This window comes from Vipera berus (assembly GCF_964194415.1).
Source record: "Vipera berus genome assembly, chromosome: 7".
Classification (NCBI taxonomy): Eukaryota; Metazoa; Chordata; class Lepidosauria; order Squamata; family Viperidae; genus Vipera; species Vipera berus.
The window spans coordinates 71,088,607-71,101,004 of NC_138209.1; the positions used below are offsets into that span (position 1 = coordinate 71,088,607).

At 40.2% G+C, this 12,398-nt stretch overlaps 1 protein-coding gene across 5 annotated transcripts in view; it reads left to right on the forward strand.

Moving 5' to 3' along the window:
- The window catches only part of FRYL (FRY like transcription coactivator), a 143,974-nt gene that overhangs the window by 120,916 nt on the left and 10,660 nt on the right, over positions 1 to 12,398 (forward strand). For 4 of the 5 annotated variants that reach the window (XM_081332088.1, XM_081332085.1, XM_081332086.1 and 1 more), the window contains 4 exons: positions 2,778 to 3,028; positions 3,574 to 3,778; positions 5,104 to 5,253; positions 8,949 to 9,047. In XM_081332088.1, coding sequence (XP_081188214.1) covers positions 2,778 to 3,028; positions 3,574 to 3,778; positions 5,104 to 5,253; positions 8,949 to 9,047 — 705 coding nt within the window. Of the gene's footprint in view, positions 1 to 2,777; positions 3,029 to 3,573; positions 3,779 to 5,103; positions 5,254 to 8,948; positions 9,048 to 12,398 lie in introns of those variants that run through there. The other variant, XR_014027030.1, reaches the window with a different exon arrangement.

Here is a 12,398-nt window from a genome sequence, read left to right on the forward strand (position 1 = left end):
GTGTGTGTGTGTGTGTGTGTGTTTGTAATTAAGTCTTTCAGATCTTAACCATTCATAGCCCTTTTCTCTAGTACCTTTAAAGTCTAAAATAAGTACCATGGCTTTACAATTGTCTTAAGGTGGATTCTTGCTTTGAGCTATAATGGGACTGAAGGCTGAATCCCTAGTCAAGAGAACTCTCATCCTGTTAAGTTTTAGGATAGGATTTTGCACAGTTTAAGAACGGGAATTTTGAAAATTTCCAAAACAATATGTGAGCCCTTCCTGACTTATGTCTGCTACAACATGTGATATATAAATCATTCTAAATGCATTCTAAATGTATGTAAATGCATTATATATCATTTGGCCTGCATTTGTTACATTTCACGTACGTGCGTTAAGGCACGTAACTCAGATTGTCATTTTTGTGATCTTTATGTAATTGCTAAACATCTTTCATTGTACCAAAGAGAAGGCTTTGCAGGCCTCCACATACTGGACTTCAATTGCTATCATCCCTTACTATTACCTATGGCAGGAGTAGGCAACCTTGGCTCTTTTATGACTCATGGACTTCAACTCCCAGAATTCCTGAGCCAGCATGGCTCAGCTTGGAAACCTCTCCCTTTCCCCTCAGCATGGCTGGCTCAGGAATTCTGGGAGTTGAAGTCCACGAGTCTTAAAAGAGCCAAGGTTGCCTACCCTGGCCTAAGCCGCTTTATGACTCGTGGACTTCAACTCCCAGAATTCCTGAGCCAGCATGGCTCAGCTTGGAAACCTCTCTCTTTCCCCTCAGCATGGCTGGCTCGGGAATTCTGGGAGTTGAAGTCCACGAGTCATAAAAGAGCCAAGGTTGCCTACCCTGGCCTAAGCCGCTTTATGACTCGTGGACTTCAACTCCCAGAATTCCTGAGCCAGCATGGCTCAGCTTGGAAACCTCTCTCTTTCCCCTCAGCATGGCTGGCTCGGGAATTCTGGGAGTTGAAGTCCACGAGTCATAAAAGAGCCAAGGTTGCCTACCCCTGACCTATGGTGACTAGAGCTGCCTGGGAAAGGTAAACTTGTATGGTGCCAAAAGATGCAAAATCCTTTGGGATTATTATGTTGCCTTTGCATTGAACCAATTAACTATTCATAAACCATTTAAAGAAACAACATTAAACATCAGACAGTTTTCAACACAAAAGCTTCAGACAGTTCATTTTCCTCCATTTACTGAATAACAGAGATGATGATGATGAGTGCATGTATGTGTGCATAGAGATATGAGAGAGAGAGAGACAGACAGCAATCTTTAATTTCCTGGTGTATGCCACAGGCTCTGTTTTGGCAGGAGAAATCAAATATTGGATTTTCTCCTTGGGTCTCTATAGCCCTCTGCAGGTACTTGTGCGAGATTGTGACATGCAATCTCTTTGGAAATCTGCAGAAGATTTTATTAATGGGAAATGTGTACCTTCAGTATCTACTATAAATAAATTCACTTCCACTGACTGCAATGGGAGGATTAATTTTATTTTATTTATGTGGCCTCTCCCCAGTCTCCAAAGCACACAGAATTTAAAATTAAAGTAATATAAATACAGTAACTTTAAAAAAAAGATAAAACAAAGAAAAAGAAATGATAGCCTAAAGTTGGGGGGGGGGGAAACCCACCTTAAAATAACAATACATCACCTGGATCTTACTAATTTCTGACTCCAGTGTCTGGTCAAATGGGATCTTCATCATTTTCCAGAAGGCTAGTAAGGAGAGGAGACATATTTCAATGTTCCTCCTCACCCCTAACACTCATCTCAAAATCAAAAATGAGCAAGTGCTGCTCATACCTTCTTCGATCCCATTGTTGAATCACTGGCAAACTGTGTTCTGTTTTGTTTTAGAGTTGTTAGCATTTCTACCCCACAGCACTCCAATTTCATTAGGTAGTAATTATACATACAGTAAGTCATCTTAAGCTCTAGCTGTTTTCTTTCATTCTTTCATCAAAAATTCATCTCACTGAATTCAATTGAGCTTAATGCCGAATAGATGTATAAGAATTCAGTGTTAGAATTGAATAATTTTGACAAAGGAAATAATTTTTTTTTCAAAACTAAAACTTTGAAAAGTAGATTTTAAAACAGCAGGCTACTAGAGTAATATGCAAAAAATGCTATACTGCATATACAAATGAAACCAGCTCGTGTTTTAATTAAAAGAGATAGTCAAATACCAAAAGAGTAGCCTGGATAATTTTCCTATACTGGAGAAGAAAAAAGACTTCAAAAGTTTTGAAGAACTTTGTGAGAAGGAACAACAACAAAGAAAAACAATGGAAAAAAAATCAAGTTCTAGGACATGACAGAATTAAACATCAAAATTGTTAAAAGTTAAAAGGAATATAATGTTGGTTTATTTGATCAAAATTAAAACAGATAAATTATCTCTGTTAATCATTTCTAAATTTGATACATAAATTTGGATTCTAAAATTTTATTCGTTTATTTTTAATATGTGTTAGTTTTAACTCTGTAATTGTAATGGTTAATAACATTAATATTAAAAAAATTAAAATATTGAACAAAGAAGGACATTTTAACCCAAAACTAAAACATTAAGTGGCATTGTTTTCAGAGCAAAATAACATTGTTTATACTCTTTTGAATTTGTTAATTTAGAATAACTGATGCACAATTCTTTTCAAATACATATATATATATATATATATATATATATATATATATATATATATATATATATATATATATATATATATATATATATATATATGAAAATTATTTCTTCTTCTCCAGGATGGCAGTTCATCAGTGAAAGATGAACAAAGTACAGCTAGTGAGGATACTGGATCAGTTGCTTTGCAAGAACAGTTTGAGTCCTTAGTCTGCCAAGATCCCTTAGAACTGGAAGAAGCTCCTGAAATTCAAGAGCATCCGACTACTGAGAGTTACAGTGAATCCATTTTTGAAGAGGATGTAACTCTTGCATTGAAAGAGCTGGATGAAAGGTGTGAAGAGGAAGAAGCTGACTTCTCTGGCTTATCCAGGTGAAATGTTTTATCCAGCATTTGATTTGAAGCCACCAACATGCTTAGTGCAGCCATAATGGAATTGTCTGACACAGTTGTCCTTTTCCCAGTTGTGAATACTGTCAGTGCCCACCCGCCTCCAAAGAACCAGGCATGTTTTTCAGCAGTTGTAGTCCCAAAACCAGATCCTCGACCCGTAGGCGAGCAATCCCAAATTGTTCCATTACTCTCAGGATGCACCCAAATTACCCCTTGGGGGTAAATGACCTCCAGTTTGCAAACCGTTACACTAGAGAGAGTTCACATATTAAACTAATCTCAAAAGTTTTAGTCCTGGCTTGTTGAATAAGTCATAAAGGATGCATCCACCTACCTCAGCAATCCGCAAACAAGCCACATCATGCTGAAAATGTGGCGTGTTAATACAGTCGTATTCTCTCTCAGTGTATTCTTATTACTACTGACTTAGAGAGTAATATCTTTCTAAGGTGAGGAGAGAAGTAATCGGACCAAAGTTCTGAAATAACATTTATTTGCCATGATCATATTTGTTTTACTTGCAGCCAAGATGAAGAACAAGATGGTTTTCCAGAAGTACAGACCTCTCCGCCACCATCGCCTTTTCTTTCTGCCATATTGGCAGCTTTTCAACCACAGGCATACGATGATGAAGAGGAGGCTTGGCGCTGCCATGTTAATCAGCTGCTGACCGACACAGATGGATCTTCTGCTGTCTATACATTTCATGTCTTCTCTAGGTTGTTTCAGGTATGTTTTTTCATTCACATTTTTAGTTCTTAACTATCTAACCTGGTCCAACAACAACCTAAGATATGTAGATGATACCACTCTAATGGCAGAAAGTGAAGAAGAACTAAAAAGCCTCTTGTTGCGAGTGAAGAAGGAGAGTGCAAAAAGTTGGGTTGAAACTTAACATTAAGAAAACCAAGATCATGGCATCCGGCCCTCTCAATTCCTGGCAAATAGATGGGGAAGAAATGCAGGTAGTGACAGATTTTATTTTCCTGGGCTCCAAGATCACCGCAGATGGGGACTGCAGCCAAGAAATTAAAAGACGCTTGCTCCTCGGGAGGAAAGCCATGGCAAATCTAGACAGCACACTAAAAACCAGAGACATCACCCTGTCAACAAAAGTGCGTATAGTCAAGGCTATGCTCTTCCCAGTTGCAATGTATGGCAGTGAAAGCTGGACCATAAGAAAGGCTGAGCGCCAAAGAATTGAAGCCTTTGAACTATGGTGCTGGAGAAGACTCCTGCGAGTCCCACGGACTGCAAGGCGATCATACCGGTCAGTCCTAGAGGAGATCAACCCTGACTGCTCTTTAGAAGGCCAGATCCTGAAGCTGAAACTCAAATACTTTGGCCACCTAATGAGAAGGAAGAACTCACTGGAGAAGAGCCTCATGCTGGGAAAGGTGGAGGGCAATAGAAGAAGGGGACGACAGAGAATGAGGTGGCTGGATGGAGTCACTGAAGCAGTAGGCATGAGCTTAAAGGGACTCCAGAAGATGGTAGAGGACAGGAAGGGCTGGAGGAACGTTGTCCATGGGGTCGCAATGGGTCGGACACGACTTCGCAACTAACAAAAAGAACAACCAAGACCTTCATTCTTCTCTTTATTAGGACAGTATCCATTTCTAAACTCACAGTCTAGAATGACGCTCATATTGACCTGTTGACTTCTTTCACTGCCAGATTTTGCAGAAGATTTTTTTAAAAGGGTCTCGGTGTCATTTAGCATCCATTCGTTCACCCAACCCTTCCCTTCTTCTTCCTTTCATGTGATAGAGTTACATGGAAAAGGAGAATTTAGTCTCAGATATAAAGCATCAGTCATAATAGAACAGGGCAGCCTCCTACTCAAATAAAATATTGGCGGGAGGGGAACAAAAGAGGGAGTTTGTGCAGTTCTAATTTTCATTTCTTTTAAATGTTTCCTCCAAAGCAAAAAAAAACCCCACAATTTTTAAGTACTTGCTATCAAGCCAAGAATAAATATGAAAGAATCTACAGTAAAATAAGTAAAGCCTTTAAATTTTTCCCACATGCAAACGCCATTTTATTGCATTTAGGTGATTCAGAGGAGATTTGGGGCCATCACACATGAATCGGTCAGTTTCCTGGGTGAGAATCTGCAGCGAATTGGAACAAAATTTAAAAGTTCATTGGAAGTTATGACGACGCATTCAGAATGCCCAACTGTTTTTGTGGATGCCGAAACGGTAATATCTTATATCTATGTCTACATGCTAACTTTTCTGATTAGGGACTCTTAATAGTAAACTAAGGAAATTCTATATCTATCTGTCTATCTATCTATCCATAGATATACATACACATACACACACACACACACACACACAACATTAGTTGCAGTACAAAGAGTTTAAAATGAAGATATGATTTGCAAGCCGCCTAAAAATATTTGTTTTCTCCATATCACAGATCAGATTTTCTCTCTTAGTATCCAAAACTCTTATCTGTTGTTCTAATGATTTTTAACATTAATTTTTTTGAGTTGATCATTCCCTTTTGAAAAATATTTCAAAAATTGGCAATTTTTTTTGGCAATGTAAATGAAATATTAAAATTGTTTTTGCTAAGATTTTCATGTTTTGTTTTTCTCAGCCATAATTTCAGAAATAGCTTAGAGCTCCAAAAGCTACACATTTTTTTTAAAAAAAATCCAGAACTGTAAAAATGCTCACAAGTAGAATTGCAAGAACGCTATTGGGCAGAATGAAGCTCTATGGATTCTACCCAATAGGGTCCGTTCCATTTCCTGCCTGCTTCAGGGGGTTCCCCCTCCCACCAAGTAGAGACTTTAGCGAGATTTAGAGCTATTCCAAGCCTGTTAATATTCCTCTTGCCCAAGTACGGTGCAATTTGGGCTACAAAGTTTCCTGTGAACTTTGAAAAGAAAGGAAATTATAAAATAAAAGCAGCCTTGGCATGGTACATGGAAGACTATAAGGCTACAAACAGGAATTGAAACCGGGATTGCCGTTGCTAAGTGATGCAGTTGTAAAAGGTGACATCACCTGACAGCATCACTTAGTGATGGCACTCTAGGTTGCCATCATAACCCCAGATCGCACAGGTCATTAAGCAGGAAGGGGTAGGAGTCCCAGGCAATGAGCTGTCCTGGAGGGCAGCGGAGACCGCTGAAGGCCTTGGGAGGGCTGGCAGAGACTGTGTCCAGGTGGGGGATTCTGCAGGCGGTAGAAAAAGCAATGGGACCAGCTTGCCAAAAGTGACTTACAAGCTTTCCTGCCAGCTTCCCCAATGACTGCTTGTGGGAAACTGGCAGAGAAGATCACAAATTGTGACTATGTTCCATGGAGATGCTACAGCAGCTAGAACTTTGAGGACCAGCCATACATCCATTTCCCCCCCCTCCCCCAGCACCACTGAAATTTTCAACAGTTACTGAATGTGGAGGGACACAAGTGGATGGACTACAATACTTATTTATGTTTGCTTATTATATTTAGTGTTCCTTTGACCGATTAAGACAGTTACGATTTTTTTCACCTCACAATCATCTGAATACCCTGGTACATTGGTACTCAACTGCTTCAAAGCTCATCGGATTTGGTACTCGGTGCATTTTGACATGAAAATGTTGTCCTAGTACTCGTGCATTTGGTATTTGACCCTCTGCGATTGAAAGAAGGTGATGGCCATGGAGAAGGGATAGGAAGTTGGCCATGCCAGGAAAGTTGCTGACATAGGAAAATGAGACAGACTGGAAGTCTTTCCTGGCTGAAACAAAGGGTCACGTGGTTTGCTTGATACTCATTTTTAGTCTTCGGCGCACCTCCCGGAACCAATTAACAATGAGTACCAAGGTACCACTGTACTTAAGTTCGATTCTTTTGAATTGAAATCCTTCTGCTTTTAAGAGAGCGATTTATACCAGACAAGCTGAAAACAATACCCTCATTATGGAGAAAACCACATCCTACCAACCCTGGCAGGGCAAGCTATTATATATAAACAGGGAGCAACTCACTAACACTGATGATGTTATCTATCTGGGTGATGAAATGTCTGCAGGCCAACAACCAAACTTAAGAGAGAGCATCAAGGACTCCACAGTTCAACCCTGAGCTATATATATTCTGTTCAGTTGGGAACCCATGGTATCAACAGACTTGTCTTCTCTCTATCTCTCTTGACAAAAATCATTGCTCCACGATGTCAAGTAAATGGATCTAAAAAATGAACTTTCAAAAGTGCTTGGTGTTCTTTCCACAAGCACCTTAATCCAGTGTGTGTGTGTTCTGTTCCCCCTCCCCCCCCCCGGGTACAAACAGACAGACAAGCAGGCACAACTAGCAAGGGTTAATTCCTCAGGCTTTAGTAATTGCCTTCTGATAAGGCCTTGGCAGCAAAATACAAACAGTCAGCTCCGCTGGAATGAGATAGCTTCCAAACAATTATTCAAAATGAGTCCAAGCAAACAGTCCAGAAACAAAAGTACAGAAGCGTTGTCAAGAATTCAGGCCAGGGTTTCAAACAGGTAGTAAATCCGACAGAATTCCGAAGATGTGACCAGAAGTTGATTAAATTATTGTTTGTCACAAAGTCCTGAGAGCAGCCACACCCCCTTTTGTACCTTGTGGGGTGCGGCTCAGTGACTCAGCTAATCCCTGACCCTCCTACTCTTCCTACGCTGCTGTAAACACTTGGCTCTGTGCCGTTCTCGGGGATCTAGCCATGATTCATCTCCACTACTCTCCATCTGCTGCAGCTGCTCTGGCTCACTCCCAGCCTGGCTAATCACAGGCTGCTCCTGCCAGCCTTCAGATGAAGACGGAGCCCTTGCCAGAGGGGAGGGTCCCAGAGAGGGAGGCCTTGCCAGAGGGGAGGGTCCCAGAGAGGGAGGCCTTGCCAGTTCCTTCCCATCATCCTCAGAGTCCTCTTCCTCGGGTAGGACAGGCTCTGGGGTCAGGGCCACAACAGTGTGTGTGTGTGAGTGAGTGTGAGATAGCTGGCTTTTACTTATTCATTATTTCTGGGTCTTTATTCTTTTCATGTGCTGGTTGGAATTAGAACAGTCTGTACTGCCCAGTAACCTTCAGGGTAATGATAAGTTTGTCCTTCATAAAGTAGATACCCATCTCAAGTTGCATTTGGGAAATGAAGTACTCACAAATAAAAGATAGAGCAATATTTCCAGTTCAGGCATTGCATTGCCAAGCTACCCATCCCATTAGCACTCCAAACAGGTCATTCTGTGCTATCAGCTTGTTTATACGGCAGTGTTTTTCTGCAGGAAAGAAAATGTTTACATCAAAATTTTATGCATTTGCTTCCCTACAAGTTCAGTATCTTGCATTATTATAACACATCAGTGGCTCCCAGCTTTTCCTGTACCCTGCACCCCTAGAATGCTTCTGATACATTCTCGCACCCCTTACAAAAGTTTGAAATAATGACAACGAATTATGTATATAGGCTATAATTTTGAAAACCCAGGTTTTCGCACCCCCTGGAATATCATCTCACACCCCCGGTTAGGAACCCCTGCAATACATGAATTGCATTTTTATATCTGGTGTGCAAATATTTTAATCCATCATTTAATAGATAATTCTTTAGTCACAGTACTTAACAAAGGGGGGGTGCATCTCATCTAGACAGTTCTTTTTTTAGATGTACATTTCTGTACATTTTCATGTGTCATGTAGAATAATTATTTCTGGCAGAGATATAGAGTTGATATTAACAAGAGATATAATTTGTATTGTATAAACAATTCCGGCAACTTCCTTAATATTTGGAGGTACTTCTTTAATCTTAGTAGATGTTGTCAGGTTATAGAAACACGTTTAAAAATGTAAATAAGTACATATTATATTTTGCATGGGATTAATTAATAAGGTTTTTAAACATTCTTTTTGTATTACAGTTAATGTCCTGTGGTTTACTAGAAACATTGAAATTCAGTGTTCTGGAGCTTCAAGAACATTTGGATACTTACAATGCCAAAAGAGAGGCAGCTGAACAGGTAGTAAAGTATTACACTGCATTGAATACATTAATGATCATGGGAATTTTAAATAACATATATTGGACTCTCCTACAGTGTAGTGTGAATTGAGGGAGTGTTCTGTTCCAGCCTACGACCGGCCCTGTTTGAATGTCAGGGACAACCCCTTTTTATAATCAACAGGCTGGAACTAACCCAACCAAATTTATTTACAAAAGTTACACGAAAAGTTCAAACAAGACTTAAACCAAAAAGGTCAAACAAGACTTAAACCAAAAAGGTTAAACAAGAGTTAAACAATAACAGACCAGGACTCTCGCAGAAGCTCTTCAAATGGTTGCCTTCAGCAACCAGCACCTCCCACACATTCGCCTTTTAACAGCAGTCCCAAGGCGTGGCTTCTCATTGCCTCCTCCCGAGTTGCCTCATTGCTTTCCTCTGCTCAGTTCGTCTAGATTGCCTCCTAGCATCCCTGAACAGAGCCAGCTGTGGATCGTCTTCTTCCAATCCCTCATGCTCACACAGCTGGGTCTGAGGAGGAACAAGACGGGAGGGGCCTGGCTGAGAGTTCTGTGGTGCATCAGAACCTTCCTCTGACACCAAAGGCTCTCCAAACCCCTCCTCCTCCTCCTCTTCAGAATCGTCCGACTCAGCTGCCGAAACCACAGGCTGATGGTGAATCACAGCAGGGAGGTCAAAGACCATATGACATATATTCACATTTGAAATTGAATGCATCCGCTAGGATCTTCTTCAGAAATGAACGTTAAAGCAGTAAAAAAAAAATCTTTTAATAAGTAGCATTTCAAAAGGAATAGAACTTTAAGCAACTTCCAAAGAATTCTAGCATAATGATGAGTTTTTGCAAATATAATAATAGCGGAACACTACGTTTTCAGAACCAGAATTTGATTGTCTGGAAGGAAACTGACTTGTAATTGACATCCCCTGAAAGCTTCCTTTGTCTCAGAAATACGCTCTGAACTGTCTTACACCTTTGCTCTGCCCTAATCATTCAGAGATACTGCAGGGAAAGACAGGCTGAGTACAGAACTATAACCGTAAGCAGGATTTGACAGCCTCATTACAGAAAACTCATGTTAAGAGTTCCTATTGCATTAGAATGACAAAGGTCAATAAAGTGCCTGCCCATCAAACATTTTAAAAAAAGAAAAGAAAAAAAAGAATGATGCTGTATTATTTGGGTATTCTGAATATTGGATGATGTGCAAGAGCAAAAAGAGAGTATAGTAACCCCCCCAAAAAAAAATGGTTTCTGGAGCTTCCTACCGGCTTTATTCTTTTGATTTTACTTTGGTCTAGGCCAGGGGTAGGCAACCCTTGGCTCTTTTATGACTCGTGGACTTCAACTCCCAGAATTCCTGAGCCAGCTTGGCTCAGCTTGGAAACCTCTCCCTTTCCTCTCAGCATGGCTGGCTCAGGAATTCTGGGAGTTGAAGTCCACGAGTCATAAAGCAGCCTAGGCCAGGGGTAGGCAACCTTGGCTCTTTTATGACTTGTGGACTTCAATTCCCAGAATTCCTGAGCCAGCTTGGCTCAGCTTGAAAACCTCTCCCTTTCCCCTCAGAATGGCTGGCTCAGGAATTCTGGGAGTTGAAGTCCACGAGTCATAAAAGCCAAGGTTGCCTAGCTAGTTTCTCCCCCCTTGCCTGAAGGATCATGTGGATTACATTTCCATGTTCTCCCTTCCCTTACATTTAATTTTTATTTTATATTCAATTTTGGGGACTAATAATAAAATAATACAGGTAGTCCTCGACCTTCAACCACAGTTGAGCCCAAAATTTACGTTGCTAAGCCAGACACTTGTTAAATGAATGTTGCCCCATTTTACAATCTTTCTGGCCACAGCTGCTAAGCGAATCACTGCAGTCGTTAAGTTAGCAACCCGGTTGTTAAGTGAATCTGGCTTCCCCATTGACTTTGCTTGTCAGAGGGTTGCAAAAAGTGATCACGTGACTCTTCAACCGTCATAAATACGAGTCAGTGGTCAAGTGCCTGAATTTTGATTGCGTGACCCACGGGGATGCTGCAACGGTCGTCAGCGTGAAAAACAGTCATAAGTCACTTCGGTGCTGTTGTAACTTCGAACAGTCACGAAATGAACTGCTGTAAGTCTACGGCTACCTGTACATCAACAGATAGGAATTAATTTCTGCTTATGTTATGTGGGGAAAATTGCAGCTCATTTAATATGCATTTGTGAAAGACAGAAAAAATATTTTTATTGTAGAGGGAATGAGAAGTAGATATTAGGAGCGATCGATCGTTGACGCACCACCGTTGCACCGAATGTGGATCTACAGTAGGATTTATAGAATCCTATTTGAGCTCCCTTCGTTGTCAGTCCTTGTACCTATAGAAGTGATTAAGGGGAGAACGTTTTAGCGCCCCTATTCTTCCCTCCTGCCCCTATGTGTTACTTAGAAGCATACAAGAATAACTGGGGGGATCCGTGCAGCCCTTTTGGAATACTTTGTGTAGGGATACGGTCTATGTTTCAGGGTTGTGTTATTTATTGTGATTCAGCTCGACACTTGAAGTGGTAAAAGAGGAAGTAAAAAAGAAGAAGAGCCGGGGATGCCATTAAATAAAACAAAAAATGTTAAAAAGAAAGATGCGTTGGGCTCCATGCCATTAATTGACATGCTAGCGTTTAGAAAATTCAATTTGTTCTCCAGAAAACGCACCGTCCTAATTCATTTACTGAAAGCCCTAATTCAATAGACTAATGAAAAATTAGATTTTTGTTCCCTTGTATACAAAGGTTAAAAAAAAAAGTCATAATCATAGTCAGGTTCATTATTCTGCTGGCATAGAGCTGCCTGCAACTTGGTCTGAAACATAATTAAGTTTTGTTCCATTACAGTTGGTGAATTAAAGCACATTCCTCCCTGTCTATCACTGAATTCCGTAGGTGCTACAAGTATGTAATTTGAGGGGGGGTTTATGTCTGTCCCTACATGTGCATTCATGGTTGCCGGGTTCTCATCCAATGCGACATGTAAATGTGATTTTCTTTAGGTTCAGCAAGCTATCAGAACTCACCCATAATGGCTTAGTGTTACAAATTAAAATATCACGGCTTGCTCATTCAACTAAGGTTAAATAAGCGATCAGTGGACCGGATTTTATACATGGACCTGCATTTAGAAAAGACTAGATTTTTTATCTCTTTGATGATGTATTGCTATTTCAATCATCTTTTCTTTATCATTTCAAACTACACATCAAAGTATACTATAAAAAGTGACAGTTTTAAAGGTATGCATCGTATATTTTATTACTTTTTTCCTGAATATGTCCCTTAAATCAGTAGGTTATATTATAACATTCTGCGACTCAAGC